General features: G+C 44.2%; 1 protein-coding gene across 2 annotated transcripts in view; it reads right to left on the reverse strand.

The window, feature by feature from the left end:
- NIBAN1 (niban apoptosis regulator 1) overlaps nt 1–26,222 on the reverse strand; it is a 108,560-nt gene that overhangs the window by 42,751 nt on the left and 39,587 nt on the right. For both annotated transcript variants that reach the window (XM_039484644.1, XM_039484645.1), the window contains exons 2-5: nt 12,591–12,721; nt 8,992–9,123; nt 7,995–8,109; nt 6,018–6,185 (exon numbers count right to left, since the gene is read on the reverse strand). In XM_039484644.1, coding sequence (XP_039340578.1) covers nt 6,018–6,185; nt 7,995–8,109; nt 8,992–9,123; nt 12,591–12,721 — 546 coding nt within the window. The remainder of the gene's footprint in view (nt 1–6,017; nt 6,186–7,994; nt 8,110–8,991; nt 9,124–12,590; nt 12,722–26,222) is intronic.

The raw sequence follows: 26,222 nt of genomic DNA on the forward strand, positions 1-26,222 counted from the left end.
CTACCTATGCCGATGGGAGAAGTTCTCCCATTGGTGTAGGTACTCCACGTCCTTGAGAGACTGTAGCTAGGTTGATGGGAGAATTCTCCAGCCAGCCTAGTGCAGTCTATCTCAGAGTTAGGTCAGTTTAACCGTGTTGCTCACGAGCGTGGATTTTTCACACCCCTGAGCGATGTAGATACTGACCTAATTTCCTAGTATACACCAGGCTTGATCCTTATAACCCGAAAGCCTCATTGATCAGCATGAATGAAGGGCAAACACACCAGCACCAATCGGAATTGGTTTTTGGAAGAGAGCTGATTCATATCTAGAAACAGTGATCAGTAAATCCCACAGTAATTATTCCTTGGACTCTATGAATTCTGACCAAAAAAAATGAAACAAAGCTGAAACAGTTAAAACAGTTTAGAAAAAGGAAAATCCATCAGCATTCCATTGTCAAGATGACATGCTGACTCACTGCAGCGCCACACTCTACATGAAACAATCAGCGTGCATGAAGGAATTAACTTTGTCTCTTGGAAAAAAACAAATATTTCAGAAAACAAACTACAGAATTTTCAGCTATAAAACAGCATTATAAACTCAGCTTAGAACTCCCAGTGGCATTTTCAAGGAAAATAACTTGGCAATTTCAGATAACACATTGCATCTAGATACCTGGTGCCATTTTCTAGCAACTCTCCTGGCAAAAGTTAAAGCTACCTAGCACTTTTTGAGAAGATTTGGGGAGAATGGTGCCTTGACTAATGCTCCTTATCTTAGTAAAAGACATTCTAATGTCCAGTACTTTGAGTGAGTCATTGTTAAGGCTGCAATCTAGTCATGGAGGTCATGGAAGTCACAGATTCCGTGACTTCCAAAGACCTCAATGACTTCAGCCATCCCTGGCTGGGAGCTGTAGGGTCCCCTGCTGCCGGTGGTAGATGGACCTCCCGCATCTCCTGGCCACCAGGGATGGCAGGGGGGACCCCCGCAGCTCTGGGGGGCCCCAATGCTCCCCATCACCGTGGGAGGCAGGGAGGGATCCCCGCAGCTCTCCGCCTCCCCAGGTGGCAGGCAGAACCTCCAGAGCTTCTGGCCTCCATGGCAGCAGGGGGAACCCCCGGAGTTTGGAGCCACCAGCGGAGAGGATCCTGGAGCTCCCAGTCCACTCGCAGCTGCCCAGGTTTCTCCATGAATTTTTCATTATTGCCCATGACCTGTCCATGATTTTTACTAAAAATGTCCATGACAAAATCTCAGCCTTAGTCATTGTTGATTGCATATATAACTTTCATGACTCTTAGTGTTTCTTTTCTATTTTAATCTAGGAAATTGACATACAAAAAGCTTTGTTCACGTATCATTAAAGTCGTTACAGGCAATTCAACAACAAGACATACTATTGCACACATCACTAAGGCCTGGTCTATGCTAGGAAATTAGGTCAGTATAACTACATCGCTCAGGAGCATGAAAAATGCACATCCCTGAGTGATGCAGTTAAACAGACCTAACCTCTGTGTAGAAAGCACAAGGTTGATGGGAGAATTCTCCCATTGACCTAGTTTACCACCTCTCGGGGAGGTGGAGTACTTATGCCACCAGGATAACCTCTCCAATCAGTGTTGGTGGCATCTTCACTGATGCGCTACAGCAGCACAACTGTAGCAGAGCAGTTGCTCTGCTGCAGTGTATTAAGTGTAGACAAGCTCTAATAGTCTAAACATTTAAAACCAAAGGAACTCACAAGGTAAAGGTTACATATGCAATCCTGACAACAACTTTAACACTCAGTTCTCATATACATCAAACAAACAAAAATCTCTTCCCTGACCAGCACCAAATCCCTGTAGTTCTCTATGCAATATTTAAAAGGCACACACAAAATTAAGAAATATAACTTCTATTAATCAGAGTGATTGATTGAATTGAAAATGTGAATTACAAACTATTGTGTGTATAACTGGTATCATGCATGTATTTGTTCTGTATACTAAGTGTGATAGTTTGTTACAACACTGACAGTTGCAGTTTTCATCTGAAGAGCACTTTTATGCCTTGTATGGGATTAGAATTGGGATATGTTCCTACGGTTGCTTTGTGTCTCATGGTGTTTGTCTAGTTATGGGTATATGGAATTATTTTAATCAGTGGACAACATTATTTATAGGCCATTTGTGCAGTCATGAATTGTTAAAATGTCTGGTTGCATATGACTACATATGATTGAGAAAAAGCACAGACTTTATAAAACTTTGACATGAATAAAATGACTGCACTTCACACAGTTATGAGAGAAAGCACATAAACCAATATTAACTCCCTCAAATAACTGTTAGGAATATTTCCTCCAAGGGAAAAGTTACAGTTCTTTGGGTGCTGGTCAGTGCGACATTTTCTGTTAATGATGTGTTCACAAGCAACTGCATGTAAGATTATAAGAATTATGTAACATTAGCTTACAATTTCCTTAGCTTTTAATGTGCAGGCTATTCTACTGGAATAATTATGTTTTATTCTGATTTGCTTTTAGCAAGTAAGTTTTTTGAGTGGGAATATACCAGATGTAATGTGCCTTGGTAAAAATACCTTAGAGTTCATTAAAAATCTTGTATCAAATAAAAGTCTGACTTCAGGAAAGAGGCGAGCAAGAAATCTTGGAACAGGCACATATATCAGCAACAGCTGAAATGTGTGAAATATAGTAAAACACTGAATCACACACATTAAGATGGAAAAGACCAATTAGGTCACCTAGTCCCATCATCTGCCAGTGCAGGACTGTCCCCTAGAGTATGTGATGAACTTCAGTTAAGAATGGAGGCTTCCAAAAGCCCTGTCAAGTCTGTTAATACTTGTCTAATAAGAAGGAAAACAAAATCCAAAAACTTACAAACGATCCAAGTCACAGAAGATTTACACAGTGCCAGGAAAACATGATTCTATCCCTATTATGAATTCTGTAACTCGCTGTAGAACTAAAGTATTGCTTTTTAGTTTGGAGCACTTTTGTTCTGTATGATCACAGCTAAAAGAGCAGACTAATCAGAATTATAAACCACAAGGGGAAACTTTCCCTGTAAGAATGCTGTGGGAAACTGGCTTCAGATGGCAGCTGTACATGGAATATTTGTTGAAGCTTTATAGTTTCAAGATATTTGAAAGTGCTAAGTGCATATGTGTTCCTCCTAAACAGAGGCCTTTCACATATATAAATCCAGCCCTAATTTGGTAAATCTTATGCTTCTTGGGACTGAGGTTGTGTCTACATTAGGCTTTTAGCCACTAATATAGCTTCAACTGTGTAGAAAAGTACAGCTTACCTAGATTTGTACAAGGTAAGCAGAGAATAGAGAAAAATCTCTTTCTGGTGTCTTATTAAATTTGGTACTAGCTTGCAAATGAGCAAGGAAGGAACAGAAAGGAGGTATGAGGGATCACAGGCCTTGAACCCTAGATCCCCAGACAATGTTCAGACTGGGGCTGCCACCCAGCAGCTCACCTGAGCCAGTGGAAAAAGGGGGCTACCAAAGCTCTAGCTCACAAAAGGCGCCACCCACAAAGCTCCTGATTGGGGGAGAAACCCTGTCCCATTGATTGGCTGAGATGCACTACTTAAAACCGGAAAGAGGCACAGGAAGTTGTCTGAGCAACTAGGTGAATCCCTGACTAGCTGGTGCTATGGACCCTGCTTACTTGCCTAACTCCCCAGCCCTGACTCCCAGCCTGTTCCTGTCCATTCCTGCCCTCCTAATCCCAGACCTGGTCTGTTCCTGGTTCCTGCTTTCCTGCCTTGCTCCAGGTCCCTGATCCTATAACCTACATTGGATGCTGACTTCAGCTCTGACCCCTGGCTTGGTACCTGACTCTGTCTCCATCTCTGACCCTTGGATTGGCACCTGGGTCTGACCCCAGCTCCGGTTCCATGCTCCTGACTCTGACCATTAGGTCTGACTACCCATGCCTGGTCCCTAGAGGAAAGCTGCAGGACCTTGAGAGAGTCCATGACATCTGTTTACTGGTGAGGCATAGAGCCCCCAGGAGTTCATCGGTTTATGTGACTGCAAAGGTAGCACCTGCCTATGACCACCATTGAGTTCATGGGTGCAAACAGTTGCATACCTTAAAAAATCAGTTAGACACATATTGCAATATGCATCTCAGTAAGTGAAAAGTGGGACTGAGCCCTGAATGAAGACAGGAATGAAGCTGTCTTTTGCTGTTAAATGAACATTTTTGTCCCTTGGTCATTTCTTAAGATACTAATGGTCAAAACTCATTCTGAGAGGGAAAGACAGCCTCTACTCTGGAGGTTGGAAGTATTTCTTATAAGAAAATATCTGCAGTATTGTGCACTAATGGCCCCCCAAAATACCCAGTGCATAATTGTTCCTGTAAGCTGCAGTGTTTTGGATCATTAACATGCAATACCCTAGTATTTTCAGAAAGGTTCCTGGAGAAAAAATAAATTAATAATATTGTACCTTCAGCCAACGTTTATGCAGTGGAAACTTCACATACATTCATCACTAGAATTTAGACATTTACCATTACCAAACAATGGTAGCTGAGATACTGCAGCTATTTCTAATCTTAAATATATAGAAATACTGAGGTCTTCAATAGCACTATATAGAAGCTGTTAAATGCTGAAATTTTTCAGTAGTGACTATATTGTAACCTCTTAATACTGTCCCATGAAAACCATTAGCGGCTCTAAGAACTCCTTATGAAACTGGTGAGGTCAGGACTTCTTCATCTTTTTGGAGAGCCTTTAAGAAGTATCCTCAACTGACACCTCACTGTAAACCAGCCAACATTTTACTTTTGTTGAAATTGCAAAGCAAGCACAACTTTCAAGAGAGAACTTTCAGGCATGATGCAATAAAGGCACTATAGACATCTGTGGACCCTATATTCTCTTCAGTGGCTGCCTATAGAGAGGTTGCTTTATTTTAAGAGAGAAGTTGCTATGTTTTAAAGTAATCCAGTTTAGTTTTTGGACAGTGAGGGATCTGGCTATATTTGATCATTATTCATTAAGTCTTGCTCTGACAATTATGTGTGATTTGGCCCCAGCCATCTTCCAGGGGTTTTATCTTCACAAGCTAGAACAACAAGTAAACAAGCATTTGATATAATAATCCTTTGGCTGTGGCACTCACTCCCTTTGGATACCCACCTCAGCCCAGCTGTCTCGAAGATTTTAAATCATTTCTTTTTATGCAGGTACTGATTCTGCTCCCACTGAAGTCAATGTAAAAAAATACTCCCACCAATTATACTCATAGTGAACTAATAGTTTAAAAAAAGGCTTTTAGTCCCAAATACTGAGAAAAATCACAGAGTGAATGCACCACTCAGGTTCTACTGGGAGGCCTTAACTGGTGCATAGCCCTTGCGCTCCCATCAGTAGAGGGGTGAGCTTCCCCCAAAGAAAACATTAATTCTAACACCACCATTGATGCATCATCATGATCTCAATGTGATCTCTAACATATGATTTCTATAACATTTGACCAAAAATTTGATAGTGTTAAAACACTGTTAAATAGCATGCATCAGATTCTCATCTTGCTGCCAGCATACATCATAGATGGTACAGTAGACCATGTATACATAATATAGCAGGAGACCAATAAACTCTTTGGATGATTTTACTTTATGGTAAAGATTTTAAATTCCCATGAGGAACTGGAACACCATTTCAAAGAGACTAACATGTTTTGCATCCAAGCACACTACAACTTTTAAAAGCCATGTTGAATAACTGCTTGAATCCTACTAAAATGTAATGTGCTCACACTTGCTAAAATATAGCTTAACTTTAACTAGATTTAGCTGTAGCACTGAAAGAAAATGAGCTACATTAATATAGGTTTTACCCAAGGCACTTACAGGGAAGCATCTCCGAGACAGAATGGGACTCCCATAATATTTTTTTTTTCCACAAGATGGATCTTACAGCAGGCTAATCAGGCTTAACCACAGGTAACGGGTGCACAACAGGAAGCCATTATTGTACTTACCTTGGTTTAAGTGTCTGACACAGTCATTCAGCACTGCACTAAATTGTTTCTGAGCTTCTGGATCCTCGAAACAGTAGTAACTGTGTCTGAGGTAGGGCTGCCACAGGTACACTGGAAACTCTTTTGGCAGGAGAACAAATGCCTGGGCATTTTCCTTCTCATTAGAAGCTAAATAAATAAATACATACATACATAAATAGAAATATCTGGTTTAAAACAAGTTTCTGGGCTTTTCTGGCCAGTTTAACAAACATTTTTACCTTGTGATTAAAGCTATAGGAGAAATAAATCCATTAAGGTTCTCAAACAACACTTCTTTATCATGGAGGTCTGGCCTAGGAAAAGTACAGGTCTCAGGATGAAATGGTCCATCTTGATCCAAGCAAATGGTCATTCAGATCATGTTGCAGTATTGCATGCTTGAGACCTGCAATCTCTGCAGATGGCACTTCCATGTTACAGCGGCACATGTTTGTATTCAAGTTAGATACAGCCCTCAGATTGGCAAAGTTTAGCCACCTTGGAGAACCATAATTTTTGATGGATTATAAAGGCTAGTCAGCAGGGCTTTAATGGTAAAAAAAATTAAGCATGGGGAATTTTCATTTCTTTCCCTACTGTCCCCTCTGTATAATGTATTGAGCAAATTATATTTAAGCAAAAAGGAAGAGTGTGCATTCCCTCACCCCCAATTTTCCTTCCATTTAAGCCCAGATGTACTGTCTTCGGAAAGCTCTGTGCAATTCTGTGCTCTTGGATAGATCAAAGAAGGTCCAAAGTCCCTAAAAACATCAGTTTATGTTTCTATCTGGACCACACACAGATATTGTAGAACTCCATTTATAGTTAAGTAGAATAAAAGTCATTGTATCTATGCTTTGCAGTGTGCAATGGGCAATTCCATTTATGGTCTCTTTAGAGACTTTGCTTGGAGTAAAGATGTTAAACTCACAAAGCCAGATCTTTGGCTGGCACAAAGGGGACAGAGCTGCCACAAAAAGGCAGCTAGGAAGTCGTTGTATAGGAGAGTCCCCAGATGGCCTAAAGCTGGTTTATGATTACTATTATTATTTATTTGTATTAGCAGGTGTTCCAGGATCATGACAGGGCATGACTGAAGCATGCTGCCCCTGGCAATCCTGGGCCAACAATCAGGGCCACCCAGAGGATTCAGGAGGCCTGGGGTCTTCGACAGCGGGTCCCAGGGCGGAAGGACCCCCTGCCGCCAAATTGCTGCTGAAGACCTGGAGCGGAAGAAGCTCCGGGGGCCCAGGCCCCGTGAGAGTTTTCTGGGGCCCTCGGAGCAAGTGAAGGACCCCGCTCCAGGGGCCCTGAAAAACTCTCGTGGGGGCCCCTGTGGGCCCAGGGCCTGGGGCAAATTGCCCCACTTGCCCCTCCACCCTCTGGGCGGCCCTGCCAACAATCACAAGTTAGAGCAGCACTGAAAAGACTTACAGGTCAGAAAGGCAATGGAAAGATACCTGTGTCCCTTATCTCCCTCCTTCGCTATTCCAAATCCACATCTGGCCCTAGATTTAGAGCTTTCTTCCTCTTCATGGGAGGAAAAATCATTGTGGTGTATAAGCAATACAAAGTAATGTGGAGCTATTATCTACAATTAACAACTTCCCTTCTATTTGTGTGTGGGACACCCAATCAAGTGCCTTTAAAGGGAGACAACTGACATCCAACGATGGGATAAGTAAAATATGGGAGTGGTGTTTTCTAGTCTGCTTGTGGTTTTGCTTTGTGCAGTTCGCAAAACTATTCTGAAGTGACAGCATGACAACAAGTACCCAGTACTTATTCATTAATTAATAGCATGTAGTATGTGGTCTTCTGGAATTATGTTTCGATAATGGAAAACATGGAGCATTCATCTTCTGTTACACTGCTTAAAACATAGCCTCAAGGTCTAAAAAAAGACTGTAGATAAAGAGGTTGAGATTGGGCATTTCAGTTTTTGACAGTGCTTACCAACTGGGTCTGGAAAATGCTTATCAGACAGCAAATTGTAATCTTCTTCTGAGGTCAGTATTTTGCCTCCTACAGGAAGAATACGATATTTAGGGCTGAGCCCCTTCTGGTAGGCCTGGGGGAGGAGGGACATGAGAGAGAGAGAATCAAAATAAAGATTTTAAAAATAGTAGTCTCAGCCTATAACATATCCCCAATTCATTTACATGGAACTAGTACATAGATCCTCCCTAAAGATAGCAGTTTTGGTGGGCTAAATTCAGATCTATTTCCTGAAAGCATCAAATCTGAATAATGTTTAAGTGTAAAAAGGTCAGCAAAATGTGTACAAAAATGGCCCTCTGGTACTGCTTAGCTGGTATTGTGCAACTTTCAAGCTATATCTACTTAGTTTGATGGCTAAAACTAGTTTGGACATTGGCACTATTGCAGGGCCAACATTCCGGCTAAATAGAAAGCTGCAGGGTGGTATATGGGAATCAACAGATAAATTGCTAGTTAAATTCCAGTTCCAGAAACACTGGTTAGGTACTACAGTGATAGACCCCTTAGAAATGTTGATAGATGGATATATATGGGGAAGACAGAAGTGTTGTGAAGATTAATTGTAAATACTTGCAAAATGTTTGATAGATGAAAAGTGCTTAATGGATGTTGCACCTGCTTATCTGAGGACAGAATTTGATCCATTCATAATAAAACAGCATCTGCATTAGCCTAGATTCCACTCCTATTCAGATTATCGATAAGTTTGGGAATATTGAGTTCAGCAATTTTTTTAAATCTAACAGAAAGAATAAGGTGCAACAGACCCAGTCATATGTTACCAACTCCACACGGAAGCAGTAACATGCGAGAGTGAAGCTTAGAGTGATCAGATAGCAAGTGTGAAAAACTGGGACAGAGGATGGAGGGGTAACACTATATAAGAGAAAGCCCGAATATCGGGACTGTCCCTATAAAACTGGGACATCTGGTCACCCTACAGCAGCTTTACCTCTTTGCTCTCAAAGCTCTGCACTGCATAGTCGTTTCTGATCACAATATATCTCTCCTTCCATTTCTTCAGATCTTCAGCAAAATGCAACAACTCTGCTTCATACAAGATCATCCCAGATTCCACAGGGGGCTAAAAAGAAAGTGACCAGATTTGAAAGCATTTTGCACAAATACTGGCTATTTTGAAGGTTTTCCTTCTACATTTTCCAAAGGGCATATTAGCAAGGACCATTTGGGGGTTCTTTGGGCCTTCTCTTGAAATTCAGAGTAAGGATCATCTGTCTGAATCAAGTAGATGTGACCCAGGTGATTGAATTCATATGGCTTCAGAGAGTTGGGCGCCAGTGGGCCTAATTCTCTCCAAACTTATTTCTAGATTTCTGTGGCAGAGGAGTTCTTATTAACCTTTCAGTTTTCATGGTGGTAATATTAGCAAGTTCATTAATTATCTTTTGTTTTAGATGTCAGTTCTGCAGCAGAGATGGCCCATTGTTCCCAGGTACTTCTCCATTACGTGTTAAAAGACCATTTTATTTTGGAGACTAACTTTGTGATTGAAAGAATCAATTCTATCGGTATAAAATATTTCATGTTTCTTTCATTTATACTTTTTTTGGCTTTGCTGTCCCTATTACATATATATTTTTTCGAAGGGCAATGCTTGTGTTTGAGTGCTGGCTCTTTGTCTAGCCAACCCACATAAACAGTATAAACTATGAGGTTTCACACCTCTCAAGGCGAGGACTTGTGATTTCAGGCCAATCCTAGTGAAATGCTTAGGTTAGCACCTATCTCTCAATTATGGTCAACTGCTCTGAATTTCCTTCCCTTATCAAAGCCGTACATGCATGCTTCTTTAGATTATTTCATGAATTAGTTTGACAAGTGTTGGCCTTTCCTATGGAATTATGCAGGCATGGTTTACAGATTTGGTTAACTCGCCCACAGAAACTTCCGCCATAATTAAGGCTCAGATTTAGTCATGAGCAGGTCACAGGCAATAAACAAAAATTCACAGCCCTGTGACCTGGCCATGACTTGTACTATACCCCTGACTAAATTTTTGGTGTTCTAGGGATCTCCGGGGGCACAGCTGCAGCTCTGGAGGGGGGAATCTGGGGCACCCGCTGGTGCTGGTGGGGGGTGACTCTGGGATGCCTGTTGGTGCTGGGGGGAGCCTCCAGAGCACCCGCTGATGCTGGGGGGAGGGGCTCCAGGGCCCCCGCTGGCATGGGTGGCAAGTTTGTAAAAATTTTGGTGGTGCCCAGAACCTGCCCCCCAACTCCGCCCCACCAAACTCCGCCCCCACCTGCCTAAGGCTCTGGGAGGGGGCTCGGCGGGGGAGGTCTGGGGTGCAGATCCTGGGCTGGGGATTAGGGTGCAGGAGAGGTGCAGGGTGCAGGCTTTGGGATGGAGTTTGGGTGCTGGGTGCAGGCTCTGGGCTGGGGCAGGGGGTGGATGTGCAGGAGGGGGTGAAGGGTGCAGGCTTTGGGATGGAGTTTGGGGTTGGGTAGGGGTGTGTGGGAAGCGGGGGGTGCACCTTCTGGAGAGGGAGTTTGGGGATAGGAGGGAGTGCAGGGTGAGGGCTGTGGGGCTGAGGATGAGGGGTTCATGCTGCGGGGGGCTCAGGGCTAGGGAAGAGGGTTGGGCTGTGGGGTGAGGGCTGTGGGGCTGGGGATGAAGGGTTCATGCTGCGGGGAGGCTCAGGGCTGGGGCAGAGGATTAGGGTGTGGGGGGATGAGGACTCTGGCTGGGGGATGAGGGGTTCATGATGCAGGAGGGGGCTCAGGGCTAGGGCAGAGGTTTGGGGTGTGGGGTGAGGATGAGGGGTTCATGATGTGGGGGGGCTCAGGGCTGGGGCAGAGGATTAGGGTGCGAGGGGATGAGGGTTCTGGCTGGGGATGAGGGGTTCATGCTGTGGGGGGAGGCTCAGGACTGGGGCAGAGGATTAGGGTGCAGAGGGATGAGGGTTGGGGCTGAGGATGAGGGGTTCATGCTGTGGGAGGGCTCAGGGCTGGGGCTGAGGATTAGGGTGCAGGGGGATGAGGGGTTCATGATGTGGGGGTGCTCAGGGCTGGGGCTGAGGATTAGGGTGCGGGGGGATGAGGGCTCCGGCTGAGGATGAGGGGTTTGGAGCGTTGGGGAGGCTCAGGGCGAGGGCAGGGTAAGGGCAGCCTGCCTTGCCATTAGTGAAGGGCAGGCACTAGGACCCTGCGGCAGCAGACAGCAGTTCTGCCGGGAGCCCTCCAGCAGCACAGAGCAGGCAGGGGAGAGCATGGCTGCTTTCTGTCAGGCAGGGACTCGGCGGGGCGGGGGGGTGGGGGGGGACACATGGGGAGGGGTGGCGGGCGGGGGCTGGGATCTGCTCCAGGCAGGGTTGCGGTGGCGCGGGGCCCGGGGCCCGATCCAGGCAGAGCCGGGGGAGAGACCCAGCTGGAGCAGGGCACCCGGCCCTGAATATTCCTGGAGCCCGGGCACCGCACAAATATATAACCTGCCGCCCATGCCCGCTGGTGCTGGGGGGAGAAGCTCCATGGCACCCGCTGGTGCTGGGAGGAGGTGCTCCAGGGTACCTGCTGGTGCTGGGATGGGGGCAGCATGGGACCTCCACTGCTGGCAGGGGACGGCCCCACCGGCCCAAGACTGCCGTTGCTGCTACTGGCAGAGGACAGCCCCAAAGGCCCAGGACTGCCACCGACACTGCTGGCGGGGGGCAGCCTGGAACCACCATTGTTATGGGGGGTGGGGAGGAGTGCGGCTGGCCTTTGGGTCAGTCACACCTGCCAGCTGCAGAAGTCATGGAGATCAAGGAAAGTCACGGAATCCGTGACTTCCGTGACAGACTCGCAGCCTTAACCACTGCGTATCAATTTATCCTCAGATATCTATAAAACTTTGCAAGTGATCAAAGCTCCACTATTCCTCCCCTCCACACCAAATTTGATCCCTGTTGAAACGTATGTTTCATATCAGTATTTTTCTTATTCCAAAATATTCTCTTCCCCAAAAAGGTAATACAAGTTACTTCATGTCTAAACCACATAACACAGCCAAATTTTCAAAAGGCCTCAAACACAGCAATTGAAGTCGTACTTATACACATCTTTAACATTTTTACCATGTGCAAAAAGAAAACAGTTCTGGGATGCTAACTGCAACTGCACTTGCAAGTTTGTTACAGACCTATCCAATCATGCACACACCATAGCTTTAAACATACATGGGTTTAACTGTAAAAGAGATGCACTCAAGATGTTTTGTGTCCAAATTTACAGGCCATTAAAAAGATAGCCAAAAATATAAGTAAGGAAAATGGAAATACGTTATTTATTTCTTATATATATGTCACAGTTAGGATACTTTGGTTCTGATTTTCAGAGGTCCTGAGTATCTGCTGTTCTCACTGACTTTAACTGGAGTTGCGGGTGTTCGTCACTTCTGAAATTCTGCCTCTTTTGGTTACAGATGTAATCTTGAGTTTCAGAGTGCATTTTGTGTATATTTAAGATAGTTATGCTAATAAGGTATGGCTGTTTCTGTGCTAGCAGGGCAGAGCTATCAGGCAACATCTAGGATTCCTCCAAGATTTCCTGTTACCTTCATTTTCAGGAATTGAGACTGGAAGTTTCGGTGCTGTTCCAGTTCATTTTGTATGTGCTCACAAAAAGCAACAGCATACTGGCGTTGGTAGTGTGGGCTGAAGTTTTTTATTACAGCCTCGGTTTTCCCTGAAACAGAACATATGAGAATAATTACATTTAATTTATATTCATTTTAGGAATAGCAGTACAAACCATATCAACATACTGTCTAACAGAAGCCAATGCTCATTGCTTCAGAGAAAGCCAGAAACCCATAAATGTACTCAACTGTGTGATACTGTAAACACAATGGAAGTTTCTTCTTGATTCCAGCTGGTGAGCCATTTGTGCCCCAAACTGTTATTTTACACAATCTACTGCAAATGCTGTTCTTATTCATACACTATAACTACCTAATCTTTTTCTTAAAACTTACTAAAATGTATTTCCCTATAACATAAGATGCTATCTTACCATTCTCATGACATAGTGTCTCAGAACAGCCGATGTACATAGCAGGAAGATAAGGGTTTCAAGCCAAAAAAAAGATATACACAAGATACTGGGGGATGTTCATGCAAATTAGCCAGCTTTGTCACATGTCACATGTCACAGATTTTATTGCTGGCTCAGAAACCTTTCTCCAATCCCTTTAAAAAGGACACTTTATAGGTTTGGTCATTGTGGTCTCTTCTCATAAACACGACACAGATTTTCCTCTATGGGGAAACTTTTTTTTTTTTAACAGATTTAAGTTACTTTTGGACTCCAGATATCATCAGCACCAATACTGCTACGTTGTACTTCTATAATCTCCTATATGAGAATCTCAAAGCTCTTTACAAATAATAAATGAAAATTCAACAATCCTGTGAGGCAAGGAAATAAGATTATCCTACTTCATAGACAAGGAAACTAAAACAGAAGTTAAATGATTTGCCCAAGATGACTCAGTGGGCAGTTGCAGAACTGGGAACATAACCTAGCACTCCTGTCTCTCAGTCTGCATGCTAGACAACAATGCCTCTTTAGAGATACGATGGAGGCTCAGTTACAAAGATATTTATTTGAGCTGGATGGAGAAAGGTAACTAACTCCCTTTCGTGAAGGATTTTGATATTTTGCAATTTTGGTTTAGCTCCAATTTGGAACAAAATCCAATAATTTCAAGATTCTCCATGAAAGGAAATAGAGCCCTGGTTCTGGGGTAATTCACATGGCAGGCTGCCCCAGAACCATAGACTCTAGGAGCCCTGGGGTCCCTGACTCCAAAAGCAGTCCAGCAGGTGGATTGGCTGGCAAAGTTCCCGCTCAGAACTTTTTCAAAATCAAACCATCTCTGCAAAAAGGTTTCAATGTTGACAAATTGGCAAATTCTGACATAAAAAAACGTTAATAAGAATTTTTCCTACCAGCTTTGCATTTTATAGAACAGGCCACAAGTCCATAGCAGACTGGATGTACTCTAAAAGTTTTGACATATATGTTGTTAGTGGAAATGTATAACCATACAAAACTTCATCCACTATCCTCTATTTTAGTCTTACTGTAGTTGGGAACAAAGTTTTAAAAAATGAACGCATTCCCTAGAATTTTTTCACTTAATTTTGATGTTTAAAATAATCCAAAACTTTTTTAAAATATAAATTGAGTGAAAAAAATCTCTGTATTTTCCAGAGACGGAGTTAGGGACATTTTGATGTTTAAAAGTGTGAGATTTAATATTTTAGCACTTGTGAGTACTTTATTTCCTTCTGTAAATGGATCTTCGAACTCCCTATGGCTGACACTGCTGTAGGACAGAACAGCTTCTCTGCTGGGGGCTCAGGGCAAACTGCTGCTGCAAGGTGGGTGGAACTTGCAAAAGTGTTCAACACTACAGTCTTGTCTGCTCCCATTGAAGTCAATGGTAGTTCCACAGCAATGAAAGTGTAATTAAACTAGGGCATAGCACTTTTGAAAATCTCATCCACAAAGATGTTTTGTTATTATAACATGATGCTTGGTATCGAGAGCTGACTTGAATTTAGCAGCCATTATCCAGCAAGCCCACCTTGACTTCCTTTCTAATCCTTCATGTATTTGTGAGCCAGCAGATCTCTAGACTCAGAAGCCCATCTGAAAGGCTTTCCAGAGTAAATGGAAGTAATTCTGTCCTATATGCCTAGATCCAGTTAATTTCTTGATTCTTGCATAGAACCTAAGGTAGTTCTTTCTCTCTCGGAGCATGTACAGACTAAAAAAAACCCAAACACTCCTGCTTTGGCAATTTTATTTTCATCTAGTTGCAAGTCACATAAAACTTCCTGCTAAGGGGGGGGCGGGTTCATAGTCATAGTCATAGACTGCTTCATAGTCTTTTTCCTGAAACTGTACCGTCTTAGCCTGGTTACACTGGCAAGAAAGGAGAGCCCTGACTCACCTAGACTAGAGGCCTAATAAACAAATAGGGGAATAAGCCTTGCTTGCTAAAAACTTATTTTTTTCTTCTCTGAGACACCAAACTTCCAATGTCAAGTTGCTCTGTCACAGAGGGTCTAAGATACTGGACCTTAAATCTACCAGTCTGCATCTTGGATTAGTAATTTTTTCAGGGGGAGGGAGGAAAGTAAGCAGAGGTGCTGAAACAATTTGTATAGTGGGGGTGCTGAGAGCCATTGAATCAAACTGTAAACCCTGTATATGATGGAAACCACTTCAAGCTAGGGGATGAAGCAGCACCCCCAGCACCCCTAGTTCCAGCACATATGAAAGTAAGGGAATAAGTTCTACCTCTGGGGAGAAAATAGTAAATCTCCCTCCAACAGGCTGTGTTTGGGAGATATTTTCAACAGTGACTGAAGTGGCTCAGAGGTTTGGTGTATACAAAGCAGAGATGAATTAGTAGGCCAGGTGCATGTGAGGTAGCCAAAAATCTAGTATTAATTCAATTTATCATATAAAGATTATGTCATATATTTCTTCTGTGTCTGTGATATGTATGAGGCATGATATAATCAATTGCAACATTAACCAATGAGCAATTACCATATTTCCACTTCTGCACCACTTGTTGTATGTTGTCATTATGCTAGAATATTCTCCTCATAATAATAAAAGAGAAGAGAATATTCAAGTGTCATTCAGAATCTCAAACTAAATTAGAACTTGATCCTGCACCACTCAAATGAATGGGAGTCTTGACACCAGCTTCAGTGGGAGTAGGAGTAAGCCCCTGATGTACTGTTCATGTTAACTTTTTTAGTTTGTTCACGACAAGACTGTGCTTTCTGAAAATATAAATGATTGAAGTACAAGTAAAGGGTAACCCTTCCTATGAAATGATACTGTGGTATAAATACAGATCAAGCCACTTTGTTTTCTCAGCATTATCAGAACACTTAAGGAACGAGTTCCCCAAGTTCTTTCCCAAATTTAAGCCTTGGCTACACTTGAGAGTTACAGCGCAATAAAGCCGCCCACAGCGCTGTAACTCACTCCCCGTCCACACTGAAAAGGCACATACAGCGCTGTATTTCCGTGGCTACAGCGCTGCAGGTACTCCACCTCCCCGAGAGGATTAACAGCGGCTGTGGAGTGGCTGAGACGCTGGTGCTCCAGTGTAAATGGGGAGTAATCTTATTACGCAGTGATTGACCTCCAGAAACTCCCCATAATCCTTTTAAGTGAAGGTTCCTCTCCTTGTTTTGTTGTGATGCCTCTCTTTGTTTTGTTGTGAACTCCGGGCTCGGGAGCTGCTTATCAAAAAAACAAACACAGCTACTGTTTGCTGTGAATGAGCAGAGGCAGGCAGGGGGGCTTCCTTTGGAAAGCCCACAGCTAATGTTTGCTTGAAGAGAGAGGTGGTGCGCAGGGGGTGGATGGGGGGAAGGGTCCGTTTTGGTGAGGGGCTACTTATCTGGTCTGTGAGAAAAAAACAAACAGCTGCTGTTTGCTTTCAGTGAGTGAGAGAGGGGTGGAGGAGGGAGGGGGGTCAGAACTTGCAAGGCAGGGTGCTGACACAGTGTCCGCACTCCAAAAATCCACTCTCTCTCCCCACAAGCTCCCTGTCACGCTCCACCCCACCCACCCCCTTTTGAAAAGCACGTTGCAGCCACTTGAATGCTAGGATAGCTGCCCATAATGCACCGCTCCCAATGCTGCTGCAAATGTCCCACGACAGTGCGCTGGCAGCTGGCAGTGTGGACAGATTGCAGCGCTTTCCCTACTCAGCTGTGTGAAGACAGGTTTAACTCACAGCGCTGTACAGCTGCAAGTGTAGCCATACCCTTAGTGCTTCTTTCTCTTTTGGAGTTGTTTATATCAAGCAGAACAAAGTTTCCCACTTGGTTTGTTTGGCTACACTGCAACACCAGCCTTTACAAATGAAATGTGTTTTGAAAATCTAACTCTTCTAGAATAATGTTTATCCTAATAGAATGTGATATGGAAGACTAATCAATGGAAGACTAATCAAAGCTGAATTTACAAACAAGAACAAATGTCAGCCATGGAGGTTGAGGGATTTTCTACACAATTTGGATGCCAATACTGTGCACAGATGGATGTTTTTCCTTCACTGAAGATTTACATCATGGAGAATAAACTCTGCTAAGGTTGCACAAGTCTTCAGGATTCACTTCACAAAAGAAAGCCTGCATTTGCTCTTTTGTGTTGCAAAGCCTTAAAGGCAAACAACAATATATCTTTAAGAACAAGAACAAATGCCACTGTATTAGAAACATATACTGGTGATCCCTTCGAGGCAGGGACGGATCTAGAATTCCCAACTAATGAAAGGTGGTTTCTTTTCTTTCTTAAATATGCTCTTTTAAATTCCTTACATTTGCAGTTTGTTATTCTCAGTGGAGCAGATTATGGGTTCTTGGAATTTTTTTTAATCCAAACCCTTCTTTTTCTTTCCATCCATCATCAGCTAATTGGTTTGGATTTCAGAATCCAACAAGAGAATAAGAACCATCAAAATCCAGGAAGTTGGAATGGAAGCAGAAGAGTTCTCCTTTGTGTTATCAGAATTCCTCCTCAAACCCAAGACACCCCATCCCCTCCATGGTGCTTTAACAAAACCGTGACACTTTGAGAACTCACTCTACATATTTATTAATTTATTAGCTGAACACATTTTAACAGAGCACCCTACCTCATCTTGTACACCTTGTCTTCCTTTGGAGTTATGTTTTGGATATTTGCTAAAACGAGTGTTTGGGGTATATTAAGTGTGAATCATGTGCTGGACACTCTTATGAAAATTGTGAGTAATTTGAACCAGGGTATATAGCATGTCCTTATGTGCTCAAATAGTTGAAACTCATTCCCCAAGACAAATTAAACGTACTTGCTTTTATTAAGATAAACAGGTTATACAGCACTTTAAATAGAGCACAGCTTGTTCTCTGAAATTCATTGCTTCCCTATTAATCTCTCTTGGGCTACCCTGGAAGCTTTCACACCATTGTTTCCCCTCTAATTTGCATATCCTAAAAAATCATAAGTTGCCATAGTTAGGGCTAAATTTTGTCTCATGTTGAGTAAAAATGTGTTAGGGGTGCTAAGAGATGCAGGTAAACTTTTCCCCACAGCCACAGTTGCACTTCTGTAGGTCAGGCAGATTTTACTCTGCAGTGCTATATCAAGGCTTGGCATGCCTAGCAGCACTCCTTAGAGGTGCTGTAAGGTGGCTTGGAAGCTAAGGACACCTGCAAACAGGAACTTGGTAACACATATTGCTCCTTTCAGCACCAGCTGTAGCAGCCCCCACTGCTCTCCCATCCAGGCAGTTCTGCCTGCATTTGCCTTGCACAGAAAGAAAAATTCAGAGACTCACTACACACACACACGCATTTTGTAAGTAGAGCCAGAACTTGGTCTTTAGGATTTAAAGATGCTACCAATATTCTTCCTCTTCACTGGAGAAATCTCCAGTGTCATTAGCTTTCTTTACACATTGCAGCTTTTGGGCTGGATATTCTAAAGCACCCCCCATTGAGGTCAGCTCCTAAATCACTTAGGCACTTTTGAAAATCCCTTCCTTCATTCCTCATATGATTCTCAGTCTGCAAAAAACTGAGAAAAATGTTTACTTTAACAACGCAAATCCCAGACAAAAATACATGTCTGAAACAATGAGCACAGCATACTCTGAGTGCCACTAAAGTTATCACTGTAAAAGGTTGAGAAAGAAGCAGTTTCCCATGATGAAAGTGTCATAACCAATAAAAGAAAATTAAGAGAGGATAACTAAGCTGACAAAATAGGAATAGGAAAAGTTAAAGTTAAAAACTGTGTAGTATTTGCCTGCCATCAATACAGCTAGCATTGGGAATACATTTTTTAAACAATACCTAAGCTCTGAAACCACCACAGGACCCTAATGTGATACAGATGAGGTCAAATGATGAGCTTTAATGTTACCTATACCCATGGATTTATATCCTCCTTTTCTAATTTCAGAGCTTGTATTAGGGGTCAAATTCTCCCTACGCCCCTGGTGAATTTAGTTCTAGGTTCAGATAAACATCCAAAAGATTGGATGCTTGCCTGAATCTCATGAGTCTTCAAAACTGGAAAAGAAATCTCATTAAAATAGGCTATGCTGCAATATTTTGGGTAATACTTGTCTCTTCCAGTTAAGCTAGAAATATTGCAAGAACCTGTTATTTCAGCCTTTCCATTTCTGTCTATAACTTGGAAGTCCATGAAAAGAACAAATATTAGCCAAACTTTTTTGAAGGTCAGAAAAACTTTGGTTTGGGCTTGAACTTTGGATGGCTCTTATTTAAATCCAAAACTTTTGGCCCATTCTTAACACCAGCACCAACCCATTTAGTATTTTAATAGCACTTGTTTCTCCCAGCTTAAAAGACTCCATTTACTTATACCAATTGTTTCCCGCTTCTTCACAATATTAATCAGTTTAATTACCTTTAAATTAATCACAAAGCCCTTAACAGTTCCATTCCAATCTGGACAGATTTATTGGTTTCTGAACTTCCATCCCCTTGAAACTATGAGTTAAGAGCTCCTATTTCTCAGTGCACATGCTAGTGTTCAATATTAGTAAAACTCAATTCTTAACACCAATGATAAAAATCTACTTATCTGTCAATGAATAACTCTTGGTAAAGCCACAACACAAAAGAATGCCTTTGATGAAGATAGTCTTCTGGCTAAAGAATGTGCCTGGGAGTTAGGGAATCTGACTTACACTGCTAGAGATGCCCTGATTTTAAACCAGTGTAAATGAGATTTGTCCCTCTTGGCTTTAAAAAGGAATTTGGTGCTTGTGAAAGATACCAGGCCGAGAGCACTAGGCCCATGCAGAACTCTTGTATCCACACAATTAAAAATGTTATTAAGATGATGATTTAAAAAAAAGTGAACTGTGCAGTGTTTAAGCATAGAAGTTTCTGGTTATCAAGGAATAACATACAGATTATCGAGGGGTGCGAAGTTTGGTTTAAATTCGGGTGGCATAATCTACAATATCCCCAATTGGGGGCAAAAGGTTGATAGGTCAAAGTACAGACATTGAGATATGAGGGTATGAAGTTCATAAAGTGGCTATGTTTGAGTGTGGAGTATAATGAGTGGATATGATGATGAGGATGGATTGACCCTCATTTGGTGATATTTAATGTTCAGGGAGTTTATGGTTCCAGTTCATATGATCCAACGGAGGAAGTCTTTTGGTCCCTTTCTCGTAATTGAAGAAGGATGTCACTCCGGCTCACGCCTCCTAGTACTGTCGGTGGCCGATGATGTGTTTGATGTAGATGTCCCTGGACCATCGGATGGTGTCTGAGACCATGAGGCACCGCATGAACCATGCGTAGCATCAACCGATCCTGCAGGTCCTCAGCACACGCTCGTTGCAGGGGTCCCAGGCGCCCAGGGCTCCGACGATCAGAGTGTCCATCTGCACCTCGTAGCTCTTCACTCTCAGGGTGTCGGCCAGGGAGGCGTACTTTTCCAGCTTACGAGCTTGGGCTTTGCAAAACCCCAGGGTCCTGTTCTCAAAGGAGACAGTGACATTGATGAGGATGATCTTTTTCGGGGCCTCGTTGGTGACGACGATGTCAGGTCGTAGCTGGCTGTCAATACCAGGGATGGCACAGTTCACTGAGATCTCCCCCAGGTGTGGTGCAATGGCTTTCACCAGGCAGTTCAGGATGGCGTTGTGGCGCAGCTTCCAGGCTCCGGAGTGGGGTTTGCAGCTGCACAGGACTGCCATACTTCTTGCAACGCTTGTCTCAGTTCCCATGGTGGATGGCTCCATTGAGTGGGCACGGTGGATGAACCGCCAGTCAGCGAGACGGGTGAAGCTGCCCCTGGGGAGGAAGTGGTTGCTGGCGTCCCACTTGCTGGTCAAATCGAAGTCTTTACCCTGGTCCGGTTTACACTTCAGGGTTTCCATGTACAGCGAGTGGATGGCGGCCTTCAGGATCCTCTCCAGCAAGCCCCTGGTGCTCGGGGTGACGATGGTGTTGTCGTCTGACCTGATCTGCGGCACCAGGACTCCCAGCTCCTGGCGCTCCTCGCACCACTCCCAGCGGTAGCCAATGCGCTTCCCCAGGGGACGCGTGGCGTTGCGAGTGAGGGAGCACAGTGAAGCAATGTTGCACCCATCCCATCCGAATTCCCCATCCAGGGGAGCCGCTCAGGAAGGTGGAGATGTCTTGGCTGGAGGGGGCTCTGCTGATCCGCTTCTCTGTCACGTCACACAGAGCGTTCACCATGATGTTCCTTATTGTGGCATCAGGACATATCAGCAGGCGGAAAGCATGAGTGATCACCACAACGTTGCACAGGTCACCCATGCGGGGGACGTTGGCACCTCCGTGCCTGTGGGAAATGTAGACCAGCTTGTTGCTGGCTCTCTGGGGAAGGAACAGCCACTTCTTCACCAGCTGCCGGATGATCTTGTCTGCCTTGTTGAGGGGCACCTTCACTATGGCGGATTGCCTTAGGATGAACGAGATGCGTAGGATCAGGTAGGATCAGGAAGGTGCAGGGTGTTTATCTTCTGCCACAGTGCCAGCAGGGAGGCGTCAATCTTGGCGACGTCCTGCAGGATCTCCTGGATGGTGTCCTCGGGTGTCTGCCGGACATGGAAACCAGTCAGCGTGCCCAGGTGCTGGTATGCCTGCCCCTCTACCAGGAGGATGATGGGCTCACCCTGGATCTGGAACCCTGTCACCTGCACCGAGTCCCTTTTCCAGCCGTCCATGTGCAGAGTTGTGCAGTTCTTCGCATTGAAGTGGAGCCCCATCCAGTCGGCAGCTCGACTGGTGGCGTCTAGCATACCTTGGAGGCGTCTAGCATACCTGGTCGTACGCGGTCAGGACCAGGTTGTCTGCGTAAGCCAGGATGCTCACCCTCTCACCGTGGAGGTTGAAGCCATCTGGGCCGTTGGAGATCGCTTGCAGCAACGGCTCCATGGCGAAGTTAAAGATGATGGGGCTGAGGGGACAGCCCTGCTTTACTCCGCTCCAGATCGGGATCTCGGCGGTCTCCCCTTCGATCGATCGGATGGTGGTGCTGCACCCCTCGTACAGTTCTCTGGCATCCCAAACTCCTGGAGCATGGCAAAGATGTGGTGGTGGGGCCTGGATGGACAACAGCTGTACAAGTTCCCCCTGACTGTCATGCCAGCATGACCCAATCCTGATGTGGAGGGACCTTCTCCAGGGAAGAGACACTGACATTACTTGAACTGTACTTAGGTTCACTAGGATTTTCCTATGTCACATCTAGTGAATTCCTTAAGGCAGTGGTCCCAACCTTTTTCGTCTGGCAGGCGCCAGACGACGAGCCACGGAGTGCCGTGGTGGCGGACGAGCATCTGCCGAAATTCCACCAACAAGCGGCAACGTCAATAGGCGTCGCCGCTGAAATGCGCCAACAAGCAGAATCATCCAGAGGCATCGCCACCGAAATACCGCAGAAAATCAGCAGCATTTCAGCGGCAACGCCTCTGGATGACACAGCTTGTTGGCGGCATTTCGGCAGATGCTTATCCGCCGGCCAGTACGCAGGCGCACTTAGATGCCCCAGCAGGCGCCATGGCACCTGCGGGCACCGTGTTGGGGACCCCTGCCTTAAGGTAATCAGGAAATCTGTGAAAGGAGTTAATTCATAGGATATCGTCAGCTGCTTTTGTAATGTCTGCCTTCTTCCGGTCCTCTGAGATAAATCCTACACTAAAAGCTGAAAGCTGTCTACTCATGCTTTCCCATTTTCCACGGGGATTTTGCAGTGTAATATACACAAGATGTCATCTGGAAATGGTGTCTATTTAAGCCTGAAAGCCTCTGTGCTTTTTCCTAAGCATTCCCTATCGCATCTACAAACAGTTCTTCCTTTTGTTATAATTAGAAACACGACCTAGTTTTAAAGTAACTCATCTTCGTTTATAAAGAGAATATTCCTGTAACACTCTAATTAATTCTAATTTACCTTTTATTATGAACAAGAGGTGGCAGAGAGAAATGGTATAGTTCTGATCTCACTGAAGCTATCCCTGTGCAGATTTGTTTCCACAGCTGGAGCTAAACCAGGAAAGCTACACTAGTGCAAACCCCCAATAGAGATGTGTTGATCCAGTGTACAGTGGGGCTCGCCCCCAGTAAGTTGCCAAGGCAAGTTGCACTAGTGCAATCCCTGTTTTGCATTAACACAAATGTTCATGTTAGGAATTTGCAACAGTATAGTTACATCAGAGAAAAAGTCTGTAGCCCAAATCAATCTTAATGTGGGTTTTGCACTGATGTAATTACAATCAGTCACTGCAGAGTAGAATCCATGTGAGGGAGAGTAATTTGAAATAGGTCCCAAATCATTCTCTTCATATGTCTAAACATTAAGAAATCCTGGAGACTGTTAGCCAATGTGCTCTACTAGAACTGTGTGAAAGTCATCAGTTTCCTGTGCAGAAACAGAATTTCTGGTGAAATATTGCCATTTATTTTAAGACTTTGACATAGAATTTGTGCTCCTCCAGACGCAAATCTGTTCTTTGGGTTTCATATGCAAAGCAAAATAGTTTGGAATGTTTATGTAAATTTGATCTTTTTATGCCCCCTTTTAATGCCTCTGGTCCAGCAGGGGAGAGGGAAAGAAAATGACAGTTTCTGTTCAAGTTCTTAATTTTCCATCTAAATTTGCCATTTAACCTATTCCTATGTGATTTCTACAATTTTACTTCAATGTGAAGATATTTCATAAGAGTCTGTTTAATGGACTCATAATTTTGTGATAGGCTAAATTTTACATTGAGCTACACCCTTGTGTTATCACGGGAGTTTCAATAGGGTTGCATGGAACAGAAATAAAGGTAGAATCTGCTCCTAATGTCCTTTTCATATAACTTCCTGAGCAGTTCACATTTCACTATGAACACTAGACTAGAGAGCACAGACTGCAGCTGGGGTAAGTGACCCCTCTCTAACTCTAAGGAGGATGAAGGTCAAAAACAGGCTGTGATTTAAAAGGTAGATCTTGAAGTCGCAGATTAAGCCTGAATATGACCAATTTGACCAAATCTATGGGGCACAAAACTGGCTCACATATTTCCTAGATTAGAGTTCTTCTGGGAGCAAACTCCTAGAGTGATTCCTGGCAGGGCCGGCTCCAGGCTCCAACACAGGAAGCAGGTGCTTGGGGCGGCCTATTGAAAGAGGTGGCAATTTGGCGGCAGGTCCCTCACGGCTTTATCTTTTTTTTTTTTTCCCGCTGCTTGGAGCGGCAAAAAAGCGGGAGCCGGCCCTGATTCCTGGGGGCACATTCTTCTCCATCTCCCTCATGCAGGAGTCATAAGGACCATGGGGACTCCCCACTGGAGTCCACAGAGAGGATAGGCCAGTTCTTTGATCTAGTCTTAGTCATTATTAAGTTAACAGAAACTCAAAAGTTCTCTTTCGTAATGTCCACTAAAACCTATGTGTGAGTGCTCTGGAGAATAGGTTCATCAGCAATCAAATCAAAACAACAAAACTCCAAATACTTTCATGTTACCTCTTTGTTAAGAAGCTTGACATTCACTTGAACTTCATCCACAAGTTATTTATTCTAACTTTCATAGATCTAGGGTGCTTGGGGTAATATATTTTAATATCATCCAAAATTAGCAGCGCCACAAGCAAAGTCATTGAGATGGAGAGCATGCCTGCCTCCCTTTTTGCACATTGGCAGTCAGTTTTGTAACAATGAGGTGGTAGCAGGCAGGAAGACATTTGGAAAGAAATTTGAGGGACACTTATTTTGTTATTGATGCCTGCATCCTCCTGCATAGTTCAGAATCATGAGCGCTTTAATCAGAATGGATAACAAACTTTACATCGCAGCAACTAGCTGATCTGGATCTCATCATAGCGAGAAATGAAAGTGCTGATGAAATAGGGTCAGAGGATTTTTGTTGTACTGCATCTTAGTTCAGATTAAGAGAGAGAGTATTGGAGGTCACTAAGGCCTGGTCTACACTAGGACTTTAATTCGAATTTATCAGCGTTAATTCGAACTAACCGCTCAACCGTCCATACCAGGAAGCCATTTAATTCGAACTAGAGGGCTCTTTAGTTCGAATTTGGTACTCCACCCCGGCAGGTGGAGTAACGCTAAATTCGAACTTGCTAGCTCGAATTAGGCTTGGTGTGGATGCTAATCGAACTTAGCAGCTCCGGGAGCTATCCCACAGTGCACCACTCTGTTGACGCTCTGGACAGCAGTCCGAGCTTGGATTCTCTGGCCAGCCACACAGGAAATGACCCGCGAAAATTTGAATTCATTTTCCTGTCTGGGCGGTTTGAATCTGACGTTCTGGTTGCACATCGGGGCGAGCTCCGCAGCACCTGCAACGATGCAGAGCTCTCCAGCAGAGGAGTCCGGGCAATCCCAGAATAGAAAGAGGTCCCCAGCATGGACTGACCGGGAAGTCCAGGATCTGATCGCTGTGTGGGGCGAGGAGTCTGTGCTCTCAGAGCTGCGCTCCAACAAGCGGAACGCGAAGACCTTCGAGAAGGTCTCTAAAGCCATGAAAGACAAAGGATACAGCCGGGATGCGATGCAGTGCCGCGTGAAAGTGAAGGACCTAAGACAAGGGTATCAAAAAGTCAGAGCGGCAAACGGACGCTCCGGAGCCCAGCCCCAGACATGCCGCTTCTACGAGGCACTGCATGCCATTCTAGGTGGGTCTGCCACCAGTGCCCCACCAGTGACGGTGGACTCCGAGGACGGAATAGTGTACCGGGACAGTTCCTCCTCCCTGTTCGCCGATGGGGAAGATGAGGAAGGGTCTTTGGAGGACGGTGCAGGCGACATCGAACCCACTCCCGCTTTCCCTGACAGCCAGGATCTCTTCATCACCCTCACAGAGATCCCCTACCAACCGTCCCCGCCCGTTAACCCGGACTCGGAATCAGGGGAAGGATCAGGCGGTAAGTGGTACAAACAGGGAAACATTTATTTTTTTAAGAAACAGGGATATATATAAAAAATAGAAATACTATATAAAAATTTTTAAATATCAAACTATACAAAAAGTAGGTCTACACAGACAGTAATGGAGCAATAGTCCTCTGGGGACAGTTCAAAAAAGCTCTCAGAGAGCAGCTGGAAAAGCCTCAGCAGGAGGTTTCTTGGGAGAGGTGCTTTA

Source organism: Mauremys reevesii, linkage group 8 (genome assembly GCF_016161935.1).
Source record: "Mauremys reevesii isolate NIE-2019 linkage group 8, ASM1616193v1, whole genome shotgun sequence".
Taxonomy (NCBI): Eukaryota; Metazoa; Chordata; order Testudines; family Geoemydidae; genus Mauremys; species Mauremys reevesii.